Here is a 26,676-nt window from a genome sequence, read left to right as displayed (position 1 = left end):
CTAGAGCTTCCTATGTTCCTGAATGAGAACAAGTCAAGGCTCTAGACTGCAGTATGTTGCAGCAGGTCCATTTTATGCTGAGGATTTAGAAACCGCAACCACACCATGGAGCAGATTTGCAATTTTTTTCATGTAGCGCACTGCAGCAGCCTCAAATGCAGCGCTGTGCTATGTGAAAAGGAGAGAGGAAGAGAGCGCTCAATTTACTAAAATAAGTCACTCTTCTCCCCTCTCCCCAGCTCCGGTGCTGAAATCAGTTGCCGTGCGCCATGGAGACACCTTTGTGCCATGGTACAAGGGTGTCTCCCGGAGTCTAGCGTACGTTTTGTACTGGAAGGGTTAAAATACAATGCACAGACTCACAGTAACCATTTTACCACTTTGCATGTGTGCTGTACAGTGCAGCACACATGCAAAGTCGGAAAAGGAAGGAGAAATTAAAGCATCTCTCCTTCTGTGCGCCTACTTGAAAAGGGACCAGTTTTCTCACACTAAACCCAATCTACTTTATTTAGCAAATCAGGTTTAGCGTGAGAAACCTTTGGTGGTTGAGTGGGAATGCTTATGCGCCAACCTTGGTATGCCCCCCATGCAAAGTAATGCAAAGCAGAGCTATGTGCTGCTTCGCATTACTTTTCCATTATTTGCAGCACTAAACAAGGTTAGCGCTGGAAAGTAAATTGGGAAAAAGCAAAAAATATGTGCGCCGATTTGTGTCAGTCTCGTGAGGCAAATATGGCTCAAAATCTTAGTAAAACTCCCCCGTTGTGTTTATTAGGCCCATCCTCATGCCAACTTGAAGAAGTATTATTCAAAGCAGACTTCCAGGGATGCTGTGGCAGGTTTTCTGTTGAAGTATTTGTCTTGCACTTCTTACTCCTGATGAGTAAGTGAAGCACACAGATTTTATTTGTTCCCGACTGCCTTTTCGGAGGTGGTCGTTGCAAGGACGCTTGGATATTCTGAGGCATTTGTAGGATGTGCTCATTGTGGTTCCTGAGGTTGTAAGATACACAGGGCTTTAAGTGGGGTGAAAAAACTGTGTGCGGGGGTCTCTCAATTGGGCATGGCCTATGAAATTAAGGCTTGCTTTAAAACACTCAAGCTAAAAACCTGTACTTAGCATAGTGTGCCGCTCGATTGGTATTCTGAGGCTTCTGTCATTGCATCCAGACATATAATACAAGTAACATTACACCTACAACATGCCAGGTATATTAGCATTGTCAGTGCTTTTAGTTGCATAAGATAAATATGGAACAAGTATGGCTTTGTTGTATATATTATTGAAAATGCTTCAGTTCTGAAATTATGAGACTATAAGCGACCTACAACGAGCTTTTTGAAGTTACATCAAAGTCAGTGAATGGTGGTACTGCTGCAGAGTCAAGTTTTTTTTTTTAAATCGAGAGTGAGGGCAAAAATGGAGAGCCCGATAGGGACCCTTCTCTGCACCTGCTTTTTGGAACTGCCGATGCTGATTACCGGCAGGACCCGACCAACGTATAGCCCTGAAGATACGTTTCTAGCAGGGCGTGGCATAGGTCGCTGTGCAAAAACAGGAGGTGTTGTGGAGATTGTGTGAGGACAGGCGAAGCCACAGTCACAGATTTCCAATTTTACAAGTCAAAGTCTGCATTGCATATTTGCATTATAGGGAATAGTCATATTTTAAATCCTTTCCAGTACTGAAAATGAAAGATGATTGATAGTCGGAATGTGTTGTGTATTTTACCACAGATACCTTGATCTTTTTTCTTGATATATAAGTTTGTGGTGTATTCTGTGACTATCCCTAAATAAAACACATTAGTTTACAGACAAAATGTAAACAAAGGATTTATAGTTTTAATAAAAAATGACACCTAGCTTCCTAAAAAGGAGTTCACATAATAGAAGGTGGTACAAAAAAGAATAATGCTTGCAATATAATATAATATAAAATAAGCTAAAAATTGGTGAGTTTTATTTAGAAAATCTGGCAATAGCCAAAATAACAATTACCAGAAGAAGTAGAATTTATTTTTCTAAAAAAGGTGAATATCCAGTAGTTGGTGGGAGCAATATGCAGCTCTTCAACTGCCCTGCAGTGGTGATCTACAGCATGTCCTGTCTACTTCAATGATACCTTGCAGTGCTAAATTTGAGCCAGTGGTTTATTGTGCTCGGCACCGGCAATTGCCAACACCGACACATGCAACAGTCTGCCACATGGTGCCGCTGCTTGTATGCTCTTGAGATTAACACAACAATAGCTTTATATTCATCCGATATACATTAAAACTGACTAGTACCTGCTGCCCAAGCCATCCTTATAGCTTTGGGAGGGCCTAGAATAGTCTGACTTGTCACAGTTGTAGAAGTGTGGTAGTTAGTATTTGTGTTGGTACTGTCATTGATAGCGCTGGGAGGAGTACTGGCGTGCGCAAGCTGCAGTGGCCTGACAAGGGCCCTGGCACTTACTTTATTTTTGTTTATTTTTTAGAAATTAAGCACTAGTAATAGAAGCTTCACTCCCAACATATGTAACCTCAAAAGTCATGACTTAGAAAGAGGAGCTGGACTACTCACAATACTATACTATAAGAGTGACTCTTATGGCCAGTGGAGATTTGTGCCTTGGAACATTGAAGCTGCAGTGTGCCTTTGCTGACCTCCCAAAAACATTCTACAGAGTTGTTAGGTGTCTTCTTTGGCCAAATTATTGTGCTTGGATGAACCCTCATAGACTAGTAATTAATAGGAAGCTGTTTAGGAATAGGTTAGGAAGGGGAATGGCCTCTAGTCAGATCAGATCATTACATCTGGTGGTACGTTGCCATTTCACATTAAATTTTTAAGAGCAAGTAGGAGCACTAAGTCTTAATATCTCACTCTATAGCTGAAATCTGTTTAACTAAACTGGTCTGATTAGTAGTGTAAAAGTGCATTCTATTGACCATGGATAGGGCCCTCTGACTCTCATACATACAAACAGGAATAGGGGAATTCTAACTACATAGTGTAATTGCTAATCAGTATTAACATGAAGTAAAAGAATTTCCAAAGGTCATAAATTCCACACTGATGAGTTTCTTAACACAACTTATAGAAACAAAATAAAAAATAAGTTTTCATCTTAAACTGAATATCAGTTGTTTTGATAGCCAACACATGGTGCGCCCCTTATGTGGTTTGCAGGCCTGGAGCTTTGTTAAAATAGTACAGAATCAGATATGAGGGCCTAGGTCTAAATAAGTTCTGTTGACCACTGTACAGACCACATCCAGAGGACCTACAGCCTCCCCTGACCCAGGGCGCCATACCTCATATGCTCGATACAAGGCTCCTTCTCACCATGGATGTCGCAACTCTACAAGTACCACACTACTCCAGAACGCAACTGGACTCCTCCTGACTACAGCTCCAGCGACCTAGGAAGTCACTATCCAACCAACCACTATGCACCTGAAAACACAACACCACGTTTCTGGTTCTGCATCATTTCACATATACCCTGTAAAACCCAGCTATTTGACCGTTATTTTTTTATACAGACACGTTAAGAACTTTGCAGTATGACTAGGTGCACAGACCTTATCATCACTGGTCTGTCTGCAGCTAAAGCTGACCTCTTTAGCCTGTTCTTCAAATAGCTGTTGCAACTCTACTGCTACTCAGAAGTTTAGAAAGAAAACCACTAACTGTTGACAAAGCAGAATACACATAACTCCAAAGAGGACATAAGCAGCAACAATCTCCTTCATGACTGTCAATCCCACTTCAGACCAAGCTGCAGAACAGAGATGGCCACATTACAAATCATAGACAATGCCCACCTGACCACAAACAAAGGTGCACCCTGCCTCCTGATAATTCTTGATCTTTGAGCCACTTTTGACACAATTGATCCTCTCCCCCCCTCATCAAATCTCGAAGCCTCAAATGGCATTCACAGGCTCTACCCTTCAGTGATCCCCCATCAGTTCACCTACATCAGCACCTCCATGGTTTCAGAAGATCTGTGCCAACTTTAGTGTCCCATGGAGCCCCTTTGTTCTCTCCACACTGACAACAGCATCAAAATTCACCAATGCATCAACAACATACAACTCTGCTGGAAAGTGTCCTCTGCTACAGTTATCCAGTGCCTCTAACAATGTCTGTACCTTATTTGGACATAGATGTCCAACACCCACCTGAAGGTCAACCAAACCAAAAAAGAATTCCTCCAGTGTGCCAAGGACCAACAAGTAACACACAGTCTTATCTTTGCTCAAGGACTAGTATCTGGACAAATTCAAATCCAATTTTTTATCAAATGCCTTGTCACTCGAATTCACCCTGAACACTGACCGCAGCCTCAAAGAACACATTTCATAGGAAACAAAATGTCCCAGTACCAGCTGTCAACTAAAGGAAATGAAGTGAAATAATTCCCCGAAAATAAAACTGTAAAACTGCTGCCCAAGACTCTAGCGATTGCATGTGGATAATGCCAAGGCCTGGATCATGATCTCCAGGACTCCACACTAACCTCCCCATAAGATTATCCTATGTGCTGGAGTATGCGCCATCAGGGGCCTGAAAAAATATGACCGTATCACCCATACCCTGATGGATCATCCACAGCTGCCCTTGCCAGCCCATATCATCTTCTAAATCAGACCCCACCTTCATAGCAGGCAATCTTACCACTTTTGGTGGTTCTCAACACATCCACTAAGAACAAAAACAAGGCAAATGGCTTTCTAAATGTTTGTACACAGGATGTCTGATTGCATCCTTGTATCCATCAGGACAGCCCCAACCTTGCTCCAGCATAGGAAAGGAGCTTAAGAAACACCTCTTTACAGAACACTGAATCATTATGATGTAACAGTCCACCACCATGCTCCAAACCTGTCTTTCCCCATCTGTCCCTGGGCAGAGCTTCACTATATTTTGGCTAGCTTTGTGCTATTCAAAAAAAAAAAATATATATATATATATATATATATATATATATATATATATATATATATATATATATATATATATATATATATATATATATATATATATATATATATATATATATATATATATTGTTTTCCACCAAGCACAGCGGCCGCTGTGCATATGCACTTCCAATCCAGTTAGTTCCGAAGAAATCCACGAAACAGTGCGTGTGCTCAAAACAGATTTATTTCTCCATTTAAAGTTCCAGCATGTGATACACGGCAAGTATGGTTTTGTTCCATACTTGCCGTGTATCACATGCTGGAACTTTAAATGGAGAAATAAATCTATTTTGAGCACACGCACTGTTTCGTGGATTTCTTCGGAACTAACTGGATTGGAAGTGCATATGCACAGCGGCCGCTGTGCTTGGTGGAAAACAATTAATACAGGGCGACCTCCGCCCCTGGATTGCACCGCAGTTACAAGGTCCCGGTGCAAACGGAGGAAGTGGGCTGATATATATATATATATATATATACATATATATATATATATATATACATATATATATATATATATATATATATATATATATATATATATATATATATATATATATATATATATATATATATATATATATATATATTTTACAGAGCCGTGGTAGTCGCTCTGTAGTTATAGTTCGGATTCAGAGAGATAGCAATTCCTCAGATTTTTGCTTTCTAATAACTTTGTCACTGATGGATGAATTTCCATGGACTTTTGCAGTCTTATTCCTTCCCTCAAATGAACTTCAGGAACAAATTCCAGAAGTTTGGAGATGGTTCGAGCATCTATGAAAACAAACAGAAGAAGTGGACCAACTTGACCTGGCCAGCCAAGCCAGCCACCCACAACCGCGAGCCCGCCTGCCGTCCAGGTTCGTCCAGCTGAAAGGCTCCAGAGGTCCGACTTCCAGAGTTTGACTGGTAGTAAGCTTAAACCTAAGCCGGTGAACCCTCACCAATTCTAGCCTGGTGAAGAGCATTGAGGGACCACTCAAGAAAAAGCTCCGTAAAGGTTTCTAAGTCCCAACGTGGGACAGCTGACCGGGACGAACCATGGGAGTCAAGCTGCCCACCTTCAACCATGCGATGGCCCGGATCTCTGGTTTTTCTCACTGGTACACGCCGGAGGTCTGACCTCCACAAGTTTTATCAGTAGCTCAACGCAAGGCAAGGCAGCGAACCCTCACTGAATCCAGACTGGCTGAGAGCTTCGAGAGACTCCAGGAAGAAAAGCTCCAGTAAGGTTTCTAAGTCAGAAGGTGAAAACTTGGACCGAGACCTACCGCAAGAGGTAGGCAAAAAAATAATATCTCTGATTCCCTACATTGGATTTTTTTTCATTTCTAGTGTAATTTTAATGAAAAAATATTTCCTATTTTTATAAATTGATGTTGGATTTTTATTGTGTGTTATGTCTTAATTATTTACTGAATTTGTGTCTTTGAATGCTTTACATACCTGCCTTTGAAGTTGAGCTTGTCTGCTCACAGCCTAGCTACCTAGGGTTGAGCATGGGAATCATTTTCTAAGACCTATACTGAGCCCTATATTGTGTTTGTGGCCTTAGTGTCTGTGATAGATAGATATTTACCACTACTAATAACCCACTTTCCAACACTACAATCAACAGAGTTGTACGCCAATTAAATGCTGTTTTTGAAAAGCAAATATATTGCAGAAGTATCTCTATACTACTGTATCACTATTGCAGTATCTATATAGTTCACAAACCCTACTATTGAAGAACCACTATTGAAAGCACAACTATCACACAGAGAAGGCTGCCATTCATTATGAACTTTGACCTACCGTGAAAGTACAGTGGCACAAAAACAAAACATTTAAATAATGAATACTATATTAAACAACACAAAAACAACATTAATTGATTAGAACCAAGTAATAAAATCAAAATTCAATGAAAAAACACAAGTTTAAGATAAGTTATAGTTCAGAAAGAAGGAGCAGCTTATGGGTGAGTTGGAGTCTGTGTGAGTGGCTGCATAGGTGTGTGAGTAGCTGTATTGGTGACTGAGTGGCTGTGTGAGTGGCTGTATGGGTAAGGGATTGGGTGTGTCTGTGGTTGTTTGGGTGAATGAGCAGCAGTTTTGAGTGTGTGTATAGGTAAGCAGGTGGATGTGAGTGGCTGTACTGGAGAGTGAATGTCTGTGTGAGTGGCCGTAAGGGTGAACGAGTGGGTGTGTAAGTGGTTGTATGGGCGAGTTGGTGGCTGGTGGCTTTGCGGGTACGTGAGTATGTGTGATTAGTTGTATTATGAGTGAGTGGCAGTGTGAGTGGCTGTATGGGTGAGTGTGAGGGGAGTGTGTGCATGTGTGAGTAGCTGTCTGAGTGAGTGAGTGGCTGTGTGAGTTTCTTTAGGGGTGATTGAATGGGTGAATAAGTGGCCGTAAGGGTGCATGATTGGGTGTGTAAGTGTCTGTATGTCTGTATGACTGGATGTGTGAGTGGCTTTATTGGTGAGTGAATGGGTGCATGAGTTCCTGTATAGGTGAGTTAGCGGATGTGTGAGCGATTCTATGGATGATCTATTGGTTGTGTGAGTACTGGTATGGGTCTGGGAATAGGCATGGGAGGGGTTGTGAGATAGTGGGAGTGGGTGTATGAGAGGTTCTTTGCAGGTATGAGTGGGTGTGTGAGTGGTTCTGAAGATGATGTCATCAATGATGTCATTTGAGGTGAAAAAAGTGATGTCACTGACCATGTCATGAGTGAAGCAATATGTGAGGACAGAAGCAGTGCATTGCAGAGTCGTAAGTTAATTTTTCGGGACATTTCGCATAGATTCATCAACCGGCACCAAAGATATAGGCAGGTCAAAAAATGCTTTTCCAATGGAAACATGGTGTTAACTATTACTACCAACTGGTGACTGCCTGTAGGTCATATATATATTTTTTTGTTTTTGTTTGATAGACAGAGATACTCACACCAACCATTTTATGGGATTTACCAGGAGGACAGTGTCAGCAGCAGCCTCATATGGAGGATGATAAGACTAGGGAAATTGCACTTTGGAATTAATATAGTTTGCTGGCCAAGAGAATCAAGAGACTCTCTTCCGGAGGGTCTGATCAACATTATAAACTCATTTTAAAGTGACCCTGATTTTAAGGGTGCAACAAACATTAATACCACTGGGCATGTGCATCATCTCATCCATGCAATGCTTGAGTAGGACTATAATTTGTTTTCCAGAGGAGAGGGCCTTGAAAACAACTTTTAAAGGTTGAACCTTAAATGGCTGGCAGTGGTATGGAGGAAGGTCAGTTTAGGGATGGATATATTTGGGGTTTTGCCTATTGAGGTGCTATTTCGTTGCTGAGATACAGGAACTAGTAGTTGTATTGTTTGCTGAGATATGTCTACCTGTAAAGAGGTAGGTATTCTGCATGTATCATGCTATTCGCATTGGTCTGCCTGTCAGAATATGAAAATAAGAACATAAGAAATAACATTTTAGTTGAATAAAAAACAGACACATACAAATCCTTTATCAGCCTAAGTCAAGAGTTCAGCATTATTGTTATCTTTAAAATGCAAATTTAAGCAAACAATATATCCTCCAAGGGGTAAGTAAAAATATGAAATGGCAGAGGTAATCAGGATAGAAGCATAAGATTCACAAATTCTCAGAATATTCTTGTGAGGTATTTCCCTTGCCATTATTAGTGGAGATACCCACTTTATTCATGGAATATTGTACTAAGGACAGGAGAACCAGAAAAGGATTTCTGATGCGATGCTAACATGACAATTAAACCGGTTACCAGCCTTTTATAAGGATCCCCCCACCCCCATATCTGAGTGAACGAAGCTAAAGGGAGAATATTCAGAGGAACTTTATTACAATGTGCTTTTGCTACCTGATGTACTATAGCAGTTATCAACGGAACATATTTGAACATCATTAAACACTCCATAATTCTACCTATGGCCGGGTTGTTCCTCCATAACAAATTAACCCAGCTCTAATAAGAAGATATTGCAATGCCTAGATCTCTGGCTTGATCCCTTCTGGTGCCACACAAAGATTCGCAAGGTGTTTGTTATGGCCCTTGAAGATAGCATATGTGTTTAAGTACTTCCGGTTTGCTGGTGCAGAACATCACTCAGTTTCCTTGTAGCATTTCCGTTCGGGTGCACTCAAGATTCTCGCCCAATAAAGAAACTGTGTCAGCCTTGCTATAGCTGTGATATCTTTAAGCTCCAGGTCCACATACAGGGGAACATTCGGAGTGTTGGTGAGGGACCTTAACAGATATTTTATGAAACAGCTCTTACAGATAGCCAGCAAAGAGGAATTTGTAATCTACCCTACATAGGACAGCATTGTGTCATTGTTTCTTGACCCTCTGACGCGGAGTGTCTGGCAACCTCTTTGTAAAATTCACAGTGGCAAGAGCAGATTACTTTTCCTTCGTCTGTTTTCCTTCACAGCTTAATCTTATCCACAGATGGTCAACATCTGGTGCTGTGTCCAGGAAGGCATCACCTGATTCCATAGGGGCCTTTACTTTCTTGTGGGTTCTGAACACCATACATTCCGCCTTACCTGCGTTAACCAGCAATCTCTTTAGTCTGCAAAAATCTGGAAACTTTATCACACTTGTAGTTTTGCGGTATATGGGATACTAACAGTGTATCTTTTGCAAACAGAAGATTTGTTTTCTTTGCATCTCCTAACGTTGGTGTTTCTTTCTCAGGGTTTTACATAGCGGGAACTTGACCCTAGAGAATCAGAGCACTTTACATGAGCACCAGTTGCCTTATCCGAGGACACATGAATTAATTTTTCCTAGGCATTTCTTAGATTAGGGGATTTGCCCAGAATAACAGGATGCTGAGCGTCGTTGCCGAGACTTGAACCCGGGTCCCAGAGATTGGAAGCCTTAGCGTTTAGACTACATCCTCTCCTTCTTCGGCCAGAGGATTCTCGAGAAGCTCAGCTGCTAGGTAAATGTATGGAGAGAAAAGAGTTGTGACCCGAGAACAGCACTTCAACACCTCCTTGTTTATGGGAAAGAGTTCTCTGACCTCTGTTTCTGCCCCCATGTGGGCAGGCCTAGTTGTAATCGTGCAGACACATCTAAGCCCCTATGAGCACCCAAGAATAGGGTGTGGAGCTGCTGACATGCACGAACATTGGGTTTATGACTGCCACATACAGTGACATTTTTTTGAGTGATATTCTTCTTCACTAATAGATAAAACCTGAACACCAGGTCGATTGTGTTGTCCTCCCCTCCCCCCTCCCCCGCCCCCGAAGACAGCAGGACTAGTGTGCTCTGATTCCCTGGTATATAGTCTCAAAATGACCAATGTCCCAAAGGTCTTCTGCATATTTAAATTGATCTACTTTGGCAATACCTCTTTGTGTTGTTCTGGCAAAAATATCAGGATAATCTCAACCCAGAACCAAGACAATGGAATTTAAGCTCCTTTCAGTCCTGCATTAACTAGTGTGGAAATGCATTGTCCATAGAACCACTCTTCTGGCTTGTAAAGGTCAGCTGGAATTTTATTGGATCCCAGTTTAATGCATCTTCTTTTGTCGCCTTGTATATTCCATGGGTCTGAATTTAAATGCTGTCAACAGACCTGCCTTAGCTAGCCTGCATTGTTCACTGTACCACAGGCGTAGCTTATTTCTTCCTTAGTCGATGTTGAGCAAGGTGTAGACATTGTGGAGAGATCTGCTCAGCTTGAGGCCTACGGTAGAGTGTGGTCTGAGCAGTTGCAACCAATTTTGGTAAAAGCAGGTCCAAATGAGGGCGGCCAGTCACAGCCAGTGATAATACTTTGGCTGTATCTACGGAACTCCGTGTAATATGTATCTGTGATTAATTACTATAGAATGAGCACGGGTTTGGGGGCAGTTCTTTGACTAAAAGTGAGGTGTTGATTAGGAGACTGGATTATTCTATTCTGCTGTGTTATGCACAATTGGCTCTTCATGCACTTTATGTACTCTTATTGGTCTGGTTTTAATTGAAGCTGTTTTCTGGCCATGATATATATCTTATGCAGAGTTTTTAAAAATATAGGGGCATATTATCAAGGGGGTTTATCTCCGCTTTTTTGGCTTTAAAAGCCAAGAAAGGGGAGATAAAATGATCTCCCTATTACCTAGCTGTCGCTAACACCAGTTAGCGACAGCTAGTAGGAGATAGCGATCATCTTGGGCCCCGCTTTGCATGTCAGTGATATTTATCACTAATGACATGCAAAGTGGGCGTGCCAAGATATTAGCAACTGGAAACAGTCGCTAACATCGCTATCTCCTATTACCAACTTTTGGAGATATTCGCGCTAAGCGCGAATATCTCCAAAAGCTAACACCTGCCCTGAGCAGTTCTTAGCCATGTTATCCAATGGTAGGTGGATAACATGGCTAAGAGCATTAGCTCGGTAATGCATGAATATCGCTGACTTTTCAGCGATATTCATGCATTTCGTCCGATTTTTATCGCTTAGGAGATAAACCTTGATAATAGCAAGGTTGCTAAGCGATAAAAATCGCCGCAGCTCGGCGATAAAAATATTGCCGATAAGCCAACATAGCGATAATTATCACTAGTTGTTGGTAATATGCCCCATATTTGTTATCTTTTTAATTGATCCTGGATGCACTTTGTTATGAAATGTGTCCTTATTAATGTAGGTATAATTGGTGCATGAATAATGTTTTCTTTTTTAGAATTGATGCATTTATATTGCAAATTTTTGGATCTCAATCAAAAAAAAAACGTTTCTTTTGAAATCTTAACAATGGTGTTAAAATACAAGGCCTCAATCACTTTAAAAAAAAAGATTTTAAAAAATGAGCACAGCTGGCAGTTTGTTTTACTTACTGCCAGAGTTTCAAAACAGGCAGTCATCTAAATACAAGACTAAAGGCTCGTGGTCACATTGGGGATGGTGTTAAACTCCCATATTATCGATAAGTAGGAACCTGCTAGATATATAATTTTTTTAGTCTGTCTGAGTTTGGGAGGGGCCTGGTGTAACAGTGGAACATGGATTTCTCTCTAAAAGTGCTCGACTATAGCAAGCTCGGAGCACTTACTTGAGGGTCAACATTGCTACCTGAGGTGGGAAGAATAATGTGTGTATAAGCCAAGGATTGTAGGGTTTCCTTGTGCTATTTCACTGACGATAATAATCCCGGTAAATGGTGGAATGTATCGGAGTAATTAGATAACTAGGGGGCATATTACCAAGCATAAGCGATAATTATCGCTATGCTTGGTTAGCGGCAATAATTTTATTGCCGTGCTTCGCCTATTTTTATCGCTGAGGAGCCTTGATATTATCAAGGTTTATCTCCTAAGTGATAAAAATCGTCCGAAATGCATGAATATCGCTGAAAAGTCAGTGATATTCATGTATTACCGAGCTAATGCTCTTAGCCATGTTATCCACCTACCATTGGATAACATGGCTAAGAACTGCTCAGGGCAGGCGTTAGCTTTTGCAGATATTCGCGCTTAGCGCGAATATTTCCAAAAGTTGGTAATCGGAGATAGCGATGTTAGCAACTGTTTTCAGTCGCTAACATCTTGGCACGCCCACTTTGCATGTCATTAGCGATAATTATCGCTGACATGCAAAGTGGGCCCCTAAATGCCCGCTATCACCTACAAGCTGTCGCTAACTGGTGTTAGCGACAGCTTGGTAATAGGGCAATGAAATTATCGCCGCATTAGCAGGAAAAAGTCCCGCTAATGCGGCGATAATGGCCCTTGGTAATATGCCCCTTGTTGCGCTGCTAATTTCGAGTATAGAGTAGGAATGAGTTTATATTTAAGAAGGGCATTATGAACAAGCACACCAATTGTTGATCCACATTTGTTAGGCTGCACCTCACACACAATGATAGTGCACCTTTATTTCTCATCCATTGTAAAACCCTGGTATGAGAAGCTTTGAGGGGAGGAGTTTGTGAGCCTGCTTGCTGAATAGCCTGTTCAGGCTTGCATGTGGTCTATTGTTTTTCATAGCAGTCGTCTTGACGATCTTCCTTTTATCAAAAGTCTGCGGAATTACATTATGTACAATTTGTATTATACAAGCCTACATGAATATCGTTATAAAATCTGTCTCACAAAGCATCTGCGTTGTGTGGCCACTCCCCTAGTCATATTTTACACAGCAGGTGGGCGTATCTGGCCCCTTAATTATGGCAACAAAGCAAAATAACCCTGATGAATTTTGTATGACATTCAATTTGAAGACTTCAGGTATTCTGCCAGACATATAAGGAGAGACATTTGTGGATTGGCAAATGTGCACTGCGTGTCAGCCGACCAGACCTTCCACCACGTCATATCTCTTTAACTGAGCCTCTCAATATATGTCAACCTTCAATCATTGAAGGTACAATTGCAGTTTTGTGGTAAGCAGAAATTATTAGGACTTTGGTTTACAAAATGACTAGGGAGTTTGAGATACATGCACGGATTGACCCTTGATGATGTCACAGAGATGACCAATCGTCCCATCCTAAATTCCTCAACAACTACCTACCTACTGTTGCGAGGCGAGGCCAGAAATTGAAACAAAAGAAAGGATGGAGGTCTTTTAGAGCTCTGTTTCCTTTCTGTTCCTGCCAATGCCTCCTTAACCCCTAAGACAAGGAGTAGCAAGAGCACTAAAGGACAATGTAGGGGTAGCATCTTCTATCCATGGATAGCTCCAATTTCCATTCTTGGAATTGGTACCCTTGCCAGAATTAATGGAAAGGATCTTGAGAGTTCAGGCAACTAATATAACCCGCCTGTCTCTGCTGGGCAGTGGGGTCAGAGGGAGGTGACCTTATTGGCAGGTCCTATTTTCAGCAGAAACGACCTTTGTAAAATTCTGACCTTGGGGTGCATATAATGTCTTGTTACTTACCAGTAATCTTCATTACCTCGATTAGGGTCCTCCTCGTCCCAGTCCTAACATAGTGAGGCAGTCCTGCCTCCAACAGGCAATCAAAACGCTTTAAACTTAAGCTCAAAGGTCACATGAGCCCCTCTTAACCACCGCTACGCTTCTTATCAAGCCTACATATTTCAAGTGCAACTGATCTTGACCCTACCCGCACTGTGCAGTGCAAACTGCAGTTTGCTCAGTTTATATCCACAAATTTCTAAACTCTAAAAAGAGTCTTACACGATTTTAATTCATCGTAAATACCTAGCAAATGTATCATACAAAAAATCCCTGCACAAAATAAATTGTTTGAATGCAGCAAGTGTTAAACTATTAGGAGACGAACATGGCAGGAGAAAGCCGAAACCCCAGAGAAAGCTGGAGGTAAATCTGAAGAGCCCTGCGAACATCCAAAGAAGAAGGAACAATGGAATCCCCCTTCATAGGTAAATCAGGAAGAATCACCTCCTGCTGTAAATGAAGCTTGGAGGAAACCTTAGGCATAAAGGCCGGGTCAAGCTGCAAAACAACCCTATCCTGCAGGAACTGCAAATAAGGGAAATAGATAAGCAAAGCACCCAACTCACCCAAACGCCGAGCGGAAGTGATCCACCTTAGCGGACAACCATAACACATCTGCCTCCAATAAGGGCTCAAAAGTGGGCAACTGCGGACCCCGCAAAACAGTAGGCAAGTCCCAAGAAGGCGCAATCACAGGAGAGACCGGACGATGAAGCCAAAGTCTCTGAAGAAGCCGACTCACCAAAGGTGCAATAACCTCCAAGGGAGCCCCAAAACCCTGACATCACAAACCGCAGCCCATGGAGCTGACAACGTGGAAGGTGAAAGGGCCTTCAAAAACCCATCCTGGAGAAAGTCAAGAACAGAAGCTGGATCCCCAAGAACAGGATCCACACCATGCGAAGAGCACCAAGAGACAAAAGAGGCCCAATGTCTACCATAGCACTTAGGGGCCGAAGGCCGATGTGACAGCTTTATCTCACGGGCCACCACAGAAGAACAGCCCAAAGACTCAAACGTCAGCCGTTCAAGAGTCAGGCTGTCAGATGCAAGTGACAAAAACAGAGCAGAGACAGGTGTGGAAACTGAAGTGGAGCCAGGACTAAGGGAAGTCAGACAAACCTATCCCCTGCCACCTGCTTCAGGAGAGGAAACCAAAGGCGGCGAGGCCAAAAAGGAGCAATCAACAGCACAGACACGCTCTCCCCCATCAATCTTCTGCAGCACCCTCAGGAGGAGGGGAAAAGGAGGGAAGGCATACAGAAGGCCCAAGGGCCAAGGAATCAAAAGAGCATCCACCGCCCAAGTCTGAGGACACACTACCTCCTAAAAAAATCTGGGGCGGAGAGCGCTGGGAGGGGAGGGGAGGCAAAGAGATCGAACCAGGGAGTCCCGAACCGAAGACAAAGGTCCTGGAACAGAGGAACAGAGAGATGGTACAGAACAGAGGACGGAAGTTTGCGGCTTAAGGCGTCTGCATGAAAATTCAGATGCCCCAGAATATAAACAGCCCTCAAAGCCAACAGGTGAGACTCCACCCATGCTAAAATCATGGAAGCCAGATGATTCAGAGATGCGCACTCTGGCAGGTCAAGTAACAACAAGCCATCTGATTGTCAGTACGAACCAACAGATTCGTCCTGTGGAGAGAAACCTGAAAGAACTGCCCCATCTTCAAAACGGCCTCCAACTACTGCCAGTTCGAGGAACGGGCGCTGTCCCTCTGAGACCACTGTTCCTTGGCCTCCAAAGACCCCAACGTGGCTCCCCAACCCCAAAGACTGGTATCCATAGTCAACAAGAGGGGAGGAGGAAGCTGACAATGCACCCCTTTCTCCAGATTGGGAGTGCAAAGCCACCAGTTCAAGTCCCGGACCAGAACAGGAGAGAGAGGAACCAGAGTCTTGTAATCTGCCCAGGAGCGGTCCCACTGAGCCAACAGATGAGTCACCAATGGTTTGAGATGAAGGCGAGCTCAAGGAACCACTGCAGTGGTGGTAGGCATCAACTGCTGGACTCACAACCAAACCCAAGCCAGGGCAGAAGGGCCACCCAACAGGTCCCTCAACAGAGTTTGCAGGGAAAGATCCGAACAGGAGGGAGAAACACCACCCCCAGAATGGTGTCAAACAGACCCCCAATGAACTGAAGTATCTGAACAGGAACCAGATGAGATTTGGCCAGATTCAACTTGAACCCCAGATCCTGGAACAAGGCCAACGTAGCTTCAACAGCCAAAAGAGCCTTAGGAGGAAGGAAGCACAGATCAGACAATCATCAATATAGGGAAACACAGAGAAACCCTGATGTTGCAAACCCCCCACAGCAGGAGCCAATACCGTGGTAAAAGTTCTGGGAGCAGTGGAGAGGCCGAAAGGCAAAACCTGAAACTGTTAATGCATTCCTTGGACTGCAGACCATAGGAACTGCTGACTGGCTGGATGGAGAGGAACGTGAAAATAGGCGACTTCCAAGTCCAGAGAAGCCAAAAGATCATCCTCCTGGATGAGGGGAATGATGGACTGCAAGGTGACTATCCGAAAATGATCCAGCCCAACCAACTTGTTCAAAGCCCGAAGATTCAGAATCAGCCAAAGGAACCATCAGGTTTTGGGACCAGAAACAGAGTGGAATATATCTCCAGGCCCCTCTCCTCCACCGAAACCGGCACAATAGCCCCGGTTGATAACAATAGGGCGACCCCTGATCACATGGCAGACCACTGCACAGGGTCTCTTGACAACGGGGTAACCCAAAAATTGTCCAGAGGGGGAGGGCCCCGGAAGGGAATCTTGTAACCCATCCTGATGGCAGACAAGACCCACTGGTCGGATCAGACCTGACCACCTGGACAGAAACAAGCAGAGCCAAGCCCCTACTACGGCATCGTCACTTTTGGCCAGCACCCAGGGGACACTGCAGCTACTGCTGCTGAGGCCAGGACTTATAATGGAGCACAGCCCCCTGACCTCGGCCTGACTATGAAAGGGATGAGAAGACGAAGCCCCCTTAAACCCCTGTCTATGGAAAAAGGATTTCTTCTTTGACACAGGCGAAAAGATTTCAACATCTTCTTCTCCTCTGAAGACCGCTGCACCATCGCGTTCAAATCGTCCCCAAAGAGATGTGGACCCTCAAAAGGCAGCTTATGGACCAAGACCCTCTGAGCAGCATCAAGACACCAAGGCTTGGTCCAGAGGGACCTGCTACCAGCCACCGCCAGCCCGGCAGCGGAGGAGAAGGCCCACAAAGAATCAAAAATTCACATCAGAGATGAACTGAGCCAAGCCCTCCGTCTGCGCCAAGATAGGAGTAGGGTCTCCTTGATCCTGTAAACAGCCAAACAATTTCTCAAAATCCTTGAGAAGGACCTGCGAAGCATAGGCCAAATAAGTACTAGCCCGCACCCCAAAATGAGAAGCAGCATAAGAATGCTTGAGAGCAGATTCCACCTTCCGCTCAACTCGGTCCACCAGGGAAGTCTCCTCCGAAGACAAAGAGGAAGAAGAAGAAGAAACCATGGAGCACCAAAGAGAATTGACTTTAGGAGCTGGAGGGTACTGGGTGTCAAAGTCCGCCAGGCGAAACCGCTTCCTCAGAAAGCAAGGAATTCCGTGCTTGTCCACTTCAAGCCATTCCTTAGCCAGAATATCCTTTAGGACAGCATGAAAGGGCAAGTCATCCACCACAGAGGAACTATACTGGGAATAAAATCCTTTATCAGAGAAGAACAGGGTTAAAACCCAGCACCTCCTGATTATGGACCAACATGTTCCGAAAAAACCTTGTGTGAACATATTTTCCCTCAGGGGAATTGTCCATGTCCTTATCATCCTCCTTAGACTTTTTAGCCGGAAGTTTGAGCAGCGCAGTCTGGACAGCAGAATTGATTAAATCCTGCAAATCAGGTCATCCTCCTGCAACTCCTGGACATTATTATGCTTGAATAAGGATTTTGCAGGCATTGGAGAGGAAGCCCAATCACTCATGGCTACAAGCACGAAGAGCAAACCACACAGGAAGCCCAAACACACAACAGGAAGTGCCCAGCTACTCCCATAAATACTGCCCCCAATCAACCAAGTCCTGTGAAACACGAGAATTGCAAACCTCAAAGGACAGCGCTGCAGTCTTCCCCCCCAGTTACAGAGCAAAACACCGAGACCAGAACACAATGGAAATCTCCCCACCCCAGCGCGTTCTTGCCAAAGAGCAGCAGTGCAGCCGACCGGAACCCAGGTGCGGCCCCATGCAGAAAATGCAGCAAAGTAAACATTTTACACAAAAAAGTAAGTCAAAACTCTCAGCACAGTCCACACTACTCAGAACCGGCCACAGGAGACACAGAGCACATCAGCGTTCCTACCGCCGTCGGACAGCAAAAGAAAACCAGGCATGTTGGTGGGCGGGGGGGCCTTATGTGACCTTTGACTTAAAGTTTAAAGCATTTTGATTGGATGTTTGAGGAAGAACTGCCTCACTGTTAGGACTGGGACGAGGTGGACCTATGAGGGGTTAATGCTGGAAGAGTCGGTGGCATCTAAAGGGTTTGTTATATGGAAATTAGGCCTGGACGGTAAATTCCATTCTGCTCGTGGAATTTGCTGAATTTGGGTAATTTTGCGTTCCACGGAGAATGCGGAATCACCAAAAATTCCGTGATCCGCGGCTTCGATGAATTTTTTGCTAGTTTGCGCTTTCAAAATGTGTGTTCCTAAGATATTTCCCCCCAAGCATACAAACAGCGTTCGAGAACAGGAAAAAAAGCATTGCGAATGGGCGGAAAAAGCAATTCCGCGTGTTCGCGGAACTCTGCGTGTTCGCACAGATTTTTTACCATTTCATGGAGCTTTGAGTAGCGCGACTACGCGAATTCCACACACCCCTAATGGAAATGAGAGAAAATCTACAAGAAGCAGGTCACTCGAGTGAAAATTCAAGACTTGACTGATGCTAGACAATGGCATTTTGTATTGCAGACACTCCTCTGAGAGGAAGGCGCCATGGGAAGAGCCGGTAAAATCGTCGTTCTTGCTGGCCTGCTCTGCTGTTGTTGGGTGTACTCCACAGAAGGTAAGAGATTAACCAATAACCCAGACTTACTGCCCTTTGCCTAGTCTTAGTAGCCCTTTACATTGTATTGTCCAAGGTTTTTAGAAACCCACTTCATCTTACTGGCGCTGATAACTCTTCCTCTCTACACCTCAGTGTCGTTAATAATGCATCAGCGCACTCCACCTGGGAGCCCTTCCTCACTCCAGTGTCCAGTAACTGTTCCTCAATCAACTTTTCATGCCTGCTTACAACTGTTCCTCAAGTGCAGGCCATGAAGGCCTTGAACCCCTTCTTCTCTCAATGCTCCGCGGGGCTTCCAACCATTGTGACTGATTCCAGAAGTCCTTCCTTTCTAGACTGTGATACTCCATCCTGATTTTCCTCTTCGAGGTACTTACCTCGCTGCTTCATCCGGGGCGGTTGCTTGTAGTTGTTCCTCCCTTCATGTGCCCGACAACCCTGCTCACTTTTGTATGACTGCACAAACCCTCTTTACTGCACGGTGTCGATGGGGCTCTGAGACACCCGCTTACTGCGCTCTTCTTGGTCCTTATACACCTCTGCGCGGTATTTAGCCACTACTGCCCATGACCCCCCTCCACCCCGCCACCACTGAAGTCTCTCAGACAACGAGCAAACACTGCCCCGCTGCACTGTGACGCATCTGTGCCGTTTTTGCCCCATGGTGCGCCGCATTATAAATGCGGCGCATCCAGGGTGGCGGAGCTGCGGCGCACAATTACTGGTGCATCCCTGCTGATATGCAGGGATGCGCCAGTAATTGTAAATCTGCCCCCTTGTGTGCAGTACTGGGCATGGGGCCTTGGTAAACCTCCCTCACTGTACTCAGGTTCACCCTTCGTGTGCTAGGCTCGGTACCAAGATCCTTACCTCAGTGCACTCTCCCTGGTGCTGATAACCTTCACGCGCTTGCACTGCCTGGATTCTCATTATTACCCTTCTCCACTGCACTCTCCGTGCTTCCAATAACTCACGTTACATGAAGTTAGTCACCTTTCCTGACAGCTCCTGAGAGACGATCACCACTCCTCACTGCACCGTCTGACTCCAGTAGCCTCTCCGCCCTGCTTTCTGCCTGAGTCCTGTGACCTCCCCTAAGTTCTTGTAAGTGTCCCTCACCGCACTTTGTATGTGCCTCATTAAACACAGCTTGCTAGACAGGTGCTCCAACATGCAATGCTTAGGAGCTCTTCTGGGGTCTGGAACCCGGGGGCATATTATCAAGGGGGTTTATCTCCGCTTTTTTGGCTTTAAAAGCCAAGAAAGCGGAGATAAAAAAGCGCGACGCAGCTCCAGCAATGCTCTGGGGGGCCTATTCTTTCAATGCAGCCTCAAGCCTTACGCCTGCTTCGAGCAGGCGCAGGGTTTTGACGCAGCATTGGCCTAAAGGTGACTGAGTGAAATCTTGTAGATTTCACTCAGCCACTTTTAGGAGGCGTTCCTGCGCAGGAACGCCCCCCCGCGCAGGAACGCCTCCTTATGGCGCAGGGCTTTACAGAGTGACGCATCTCCCAGATGCGTCACGTTGTTAATACCCCGCACCATGGCGCATCTTTTGCGCTGCCGCTGCGTCACAAAAGTGACGCAACGGCGGCGCAAAAGAGGCACAAGGGGCTTTAAATCTGCCCCTCAGTGTTTCCAGTACCCTGCCATTCTACACTGTCTCTGAGCCGAGTGCCTTCCTCACTGCGCTCTCCGTGGTTTCAGTATCCTTCCTGACTGACTGTCCCCGGGTCCTGTGCCTCCCTCACTGCCCTACCCTAAGGTTCAGTACTCTTAACCTCTGTGCTCTCCGGTGAACCCTCTCGGCCTAGTAGTAATGTATTTCCAATCTCCAAGGCTCCAGGACCAGTACCCATTTTTGGGTACTGTCCATGGTCCCATTAGCTCTTGCACTTTGCAGGGGCTCAGGGAGTAGATACATTCTAGTGCCTAAAACCCTCCGGCACTTAACTGTAAATTGGGTGATTCGGTGGTAAAATATGTATTCAGGGCATTATAAATGTGTAAGAAATGTAATAAAATTGTAAATATGTGAAATGTAGTGTGATCATGAAATGCACGAGTAAATCTGCAAATTGATGTATTGTGCACCATTGTTACCCTTCTTCAATGTTTATGTTATATCGATACGGCAGCACTCTCATTTGACTCAGTAATCTTGTCACTCTGCCCTTCCCTCATTTAAGCCACTTATCCTCATTGTACTCACTATGGGCACAGTAGCTTTCCCATCTCCACTCCCCATAGGTAGAGTTAGTGTTTAATTTGTAAAAAAGAAATATATATATATATATATATATATATATATATATATATATATATATATATATATATATATATATATATATATATATATATATATCCAAACCAGTCTCTCTTCTACCAGCGGAAAGAAGAAAGTGTGAACGACTCCGGGGGAACAAAGGTTGCTTTTAATGATGTGTACAGCGCTGACAGAAAGTTAGTTCCTGAAACGCTATATATATATATATATATATATATATATATATATATATATATATATATATATATATATATATATATATATATTCACAGAAAAAACCATAGGTTATAGTGGATATATAGTTAGGAATTTGCATTTACAAAACCTTGAAAATTCAATGAAAAAACCATAGGTTATAGGCCATATATAGTTAGGAATTAGCATTTACAAAACCTTATTTTACTCGCATAAAACCATTGAAATTCCATATATAGTTAGCTAACTATAAGCGCTAACTATATATCGCGCACCCGCAATCCACTGCTGATGATGTCACATATTACATCATTCATGACATGGTCAGTGACATCACTGATGACATCACTGATGACATCTCAAATGACATCACTGATGACATCACTGATCACAACATCCAGTGATTGTATGTGTCTGTAAAGTTTAAATATGTTTTACATATTGAAGAATGAGTGGATGTATAAGTGTCTGGATGAAGAATTTAGTAGGTGCATGACTGACTGTATGAGTGAGTGATTAAATGTGTCTCACTGAGTACATGGGTTAGTGACTAAACTGTCTTAATTCGTGCATCAGTATGTTTGATGTTGTGTAAGCTGCTGCATGTGTTGATCAGTAGCTATAAGAGTGGCCATATGGGTTATTGATTGGTTGCCCAAATATTTGAATGGGAGGCTGAGTGTGTGTGTGGGTGGCTGGGAGGTGCGTGACTCTGTGCATAGATGTGTAAGCAGTTGATTCACTAGGAGTATGAGTTCAAAAGTGCATGTGGAAACAGCTATATGGGCGGTTGACTGTGCATGGGTGTGTTGGTGAGTGAATGGATTTCTCATTGCTACATGTGCAAGTAAGTACGTATGTAAAACACAATACATGTGAGAGTTGAGATATATAAATAACTGAACATAAGAGCCAGTGAATGTGTGAGTGGCTGTATCGATCACTGTGAGCTTGTATCAGGGATTATATAAGAGAGTAAATATGTGTTATTATATGTTTGAATAAGTAAGATGTGTATAACTGTATAGTTGAGGAAATGGAGGTGTGATTGATTCTTTGCATGACTGACTAGGTGTGTGAGTAACTCCATGGATGAGTGACAGTCTGTGAGTGTCTGTTTATACTGAGTGTATGTAAGGTTATATTAGAGTCTGAAGAGGTTCATTGTATTATCACATGAGTGATGTGATCAGTGATGACAAATGAGATGTCATCAGTGATGTCATTTGAGTTGTCATCAGTAATGTCATCAGTGATGTCATTTGAGATGTCATCATTGATATCATTTGAGTTGTCATCAGTGATGTCATTTGAGATGTCATCAGTGATGTCATCAGTGATGTCACTGACCATGTCATGAATGATGTAATATGTGACATCATCAGCAGTGGATTGCGGGTGCGCGATATATAGTTAGCGCTTATAGTTAGCTAACTATATATGGAATTTCAATGGTTTTATGCGAGTAAAATAAGGTTTTGTAAATGCTAATTCCTAACTATATATGGCCTATAACCTATGGTTTTTTCATTGAATTTTCAAGGTTTTGTAAATGCAAATTCCTAACTATATATCCACTATAACCTATGGTTTTTTCTGTGAATTTCATTGGTTTTTTAATAGCAAATATGAAAAGCTTTAAAATGTCAAGTACGTGATAGATAAAAACATTTTCGTATTTATGCACGCTGATGTGCTTTGAACGCTGCCCCCCCCCCTCCCCTCTTTTGCCTTAGTAGTACTCTCTCTTTGCAGATACTGAAGGGTAGTTAACGCAGGCCTTTACCCCCGTTGTAATCCGTCGTGCCTCCTTGTCTCTCCATTTGATTGATTGTTGTCCAAGCATTTACTGTTTTAGAATTGGTTCTCTTTGGATCATTCTCTATTTACAAACAAGCACAAAGTCGCAATACTCTGTTTAGTCTTTGCAGATAGTGAAAAATCGTGTAAAAAAATAAAAGTAATCGAGCAAAATCAGTAGGCCACTAATTGGATCTCTTTTTGACCTCGCTAAAATAGAAATATTAGGAACAACCCTTCTTGAGAAATACGAAAATAGTGAGATGAACTGAGCTCCACACCATGAGGGCTGCGAGACAGCTCGGCTCCATCACCCATCCCGCACAAAATAATGACAAACCCTATGCAAATATTAAAAATATAGACAACACACCAGCAAAGAAACAGGGTAAAACATTTTATTAAAAAACTATTTACATAACGTTGGTTTATAAGATGATATCAGTAGTGGACCGATGTGTGAATAGATCGAAAACAGCACAAGGCTCCAAGATCCGGATAGCAAGCTCCTGGATGTTGGGTGCCATAGTTTAGAGTTCTGAATTTCAGCCTTTTTCAATGCCTGTGCTTTGTTGAATCAAAATGGCGGCTTGACACAAAGCTGACTCAAGCGTTGTTACTGATGCTATGCAGACCAAAACTGGTTTTCAGTTTGTACATTTTTCTAGATTTTTCAATCCAAGTTTGGTTGACTTTGTAGAACGATGGCTTCAGATTTTCAACATACGGTGTGGTGGCGCTAACTGGGAGGGGGCGCTTCGCTCCTGCCCCCTCCCCAAGTAAGATTTTCATACGTGAAAGTACGTTAATGGTTTTGGTCCCTGAGATGCTTCGATGTCACTACCATTCTCAAATAGCATAAGTTCTGGATGTTGGGTGCCATAGTTAAGAGTTCTGAGCAGCGCTTGTAACACTGTCTGAAGCTTATTTCCACCTACTGCAGCTTCACTATTCTCAAAGTAAGTGAGTGTCGTTTGTGGACCTGACTGCATTAGAAAACAATGTGATATGTTACCTTCCTAAACAGCTTGACGGAGGCCCCTGAGGGGCGGTGTGATGGCCATGGACTCGGAGAAGACGCTTGGCTCCGACACCCTCCCCAAGTCTTATAGCACTGGTGTAGCCTGAGATCGCCCCCGACATAGGCGGCCGGCTCCCGGGGTCCGGCGGAACTTTTTGCCTTTTGATGACTCTTCAATTCTGGACCTTGTCCCAAAATCCGTTTGACCTGAAGACAAGCTGTAGTGGGGCGCCCCTTTATCGTTTTAGTTGCCATTCCGCCCGCTTTTGCTACACTGTGCCTCTTCCGCCATTCAGCTGTTTTCCGCCCGCTCTTGCGACTACAGCGTCTCGCTCACCATGTAGTTGAGATGCGCCCGCTCTTGCGGTGCAGCGATAGGCGGCTGCCACACGACTCTCAAAATGGCGGCCGGCTCTTCGGTTTTGGGCCTGGTCCACTAAAATGGCCCTGGGACACCTTGGAACTCGGACGCTTGTCTGCTAGGGCTTGGGTCCCATTCTCGAAAAGCGTCCCCTCAGCCGTGAAGATTCTACAAAAGTCTTGGGGGCCTCCGACTCCCGCAGGCTTCTGGTGGGGAGCGGCTGCCATGATTGCTCGTGGAATGGCCACGACGGAGCTACGAGATGGTAGTGGTCTCATGCTGACGCCAGCTTTAGTCTGAAACATCCAGAAACACTGTAGACTACCAATTCGATCAGTTCCGGTAGCGCCCCAACATGACCCGGAAGAGAAGAACTTGCCCTCCCCTCTTTGACTGATGGTTCTTGTTGCCTGTCCCCTCTGTTGTCATTTAACAGAACTTTTTGGACTGCTGAAAGGGGTTGTGTTCTGAACGGTGGTTGGTGGAGACATTTAGACTATATTCTTGACCTACGTTGTCGCGTAATGCGTTTTATGACACGCCGCGTTAGCGCACCCGGAAGTGATCCGAGGCGCGGCGCGCAGCGCGTAACGTAAGCATAACAGGTCATGTGACTTGTTAATAAAACTTTTCATTGGTTCATTTTACTTTTGTTAATTTAATGATGAAAAGCTTGGTCATATGACCTAAAAATTACGCTTTTTATTATTTTCGAACAATATTTTTTTTTCAAACATATGTTATAATATTCCAGGCTAATGTACTTTCCCGGAAAATTTACAACTGTCTTGCAAGTAAAATATATTCCTTTTTCGAGAAAAAGGGCGTTTCTTCCTTCCATGACGGAGCCGTTGAGTAAAAGAGATTCGGCCTGCTGTCTTAGTCGCCGATACGCCTGATTATCAGATTCTTATCGATCACTTTATGTTGCAGACATGAAAAACACAACTGCCCTTGACCATTTATCTTTACTGCGTTCCTACATATTATACCTTTTATCCGTCATGTAATTGGACTGCTTTATTTCACTTGCCTTTTACTGATTCCAAAACAGTCACTAAAAGTAAAAACTTTACAAATGAAAATACTACTACCGTGTTTTGTTTTAAAAACCTTTATTGTGAAAATGTCAGTATACAAATACGGGCCTATAACCACGTGGGCCGGCCACGGAGCAAACTCAAATCGTATATGATGAGGAGACATTTACACTGTAGAGGAACGTAACGAGCGGGCCATTAGGTGACAAGAACAAAGGTGTCTAACAGTTGCGGAATCGGTGGACGTACATTTTGTAATTAAAATACGACAGGGCCACTTACAATAACATTTTCTAGATATACATTTGCGGGCAAAGAGTTACGAGTCCCATTTATACCGGCGCCATTTTGGGCGAGGCCGGGCAGGTCCAAGATATAGTCAAAATGTCTCCACCAACCATTGGCCAGACCAGAACCCCTTTCGGCCCTTTATGTTACAAGATGGTGTCTTCTATTCAGAAAATATTGGTGGCAGCATTTTGAAAGGAAACAGAAACAGCCGTTCTCCTAGTGAGTTTCACATTGTTACATTTAGGAAGAATGTTGAAGAGTAGTATGTGGAAAATCTGAAGCCATTTTTCTACAAACTCTCAATCAGACTTAGATGGAAAAAAAACCTGAAGAATGTACAAACTGAAAACCAATTTTTGTCTGTATAGCACCAACAGTAACGCTTGAGTCAGCTTTGTGTCAAGCCGCCATTTTCATTCAATCAATAGCGTCCCCCTGCACACATTCAGGGACCTGGTCGTGTCTTTAGATGAAACGCATTGTAGGAAAAGAAGCAGAAAGGAAAAGGAAAAAATTTCCGCCGGACCTAGTGAAGCTGCAGCAGGTGCAAATAAGCTTCAGACAGTCTTACAAGCACTGCTCAGAACTCTCAACTGAGGCACTCAACATCCAGGACTTGCCATTCGGATCTTAGCGCCTTGTATTTTTGTTTTGTTCTTGATGGAGGGGAAACA

General features: G+C 43.7%; 1 protein-coding gene across 1 annotated transcript in view; it reads left to right on the top strand.

Annotated features, from left to right (window-relative positions):
• Window positions 1-26,676, top strand: part of LOC147732395 (otoancorin-like) — a 759,538-nt gene that overhangs the window by 97,329 nt on the left and 635,533 nt on the right. Inside the window, exon 2 of the mRNA XM_086956929.1 lies at window positions 18,911-19,004. Within this exon, the coding sequence (XP_086813055.1) occupies window positions 18,935-19,004 (70 nt within the window). The 5' untranslated portion in view covers window positions 18,911-18,934. The remainder of the gene's footprint in view (window positions 1-18,910; window positions 19,005-26,676) is intronic.

This window comes from Lissotriton vulgaris, chromosome 2_1 (genome assembly GCF_964263255.1).
Source record: "Lissotriton vulgaris chromosome 2_1, aLisVul1.2, whole genome shotgun sequence".
Lineage (NCBI taxonomy): Eukaryota > Metazoa > Chordata > Amphibia > Caudata > Salamandridae > Lissotriton > Lissotriton vulgaris.
The sequence above is the reverse complement of the archived record's forward strand: the minus strand, read 5'-3'. Positions and strand labels throughout refer to the sequence as shown.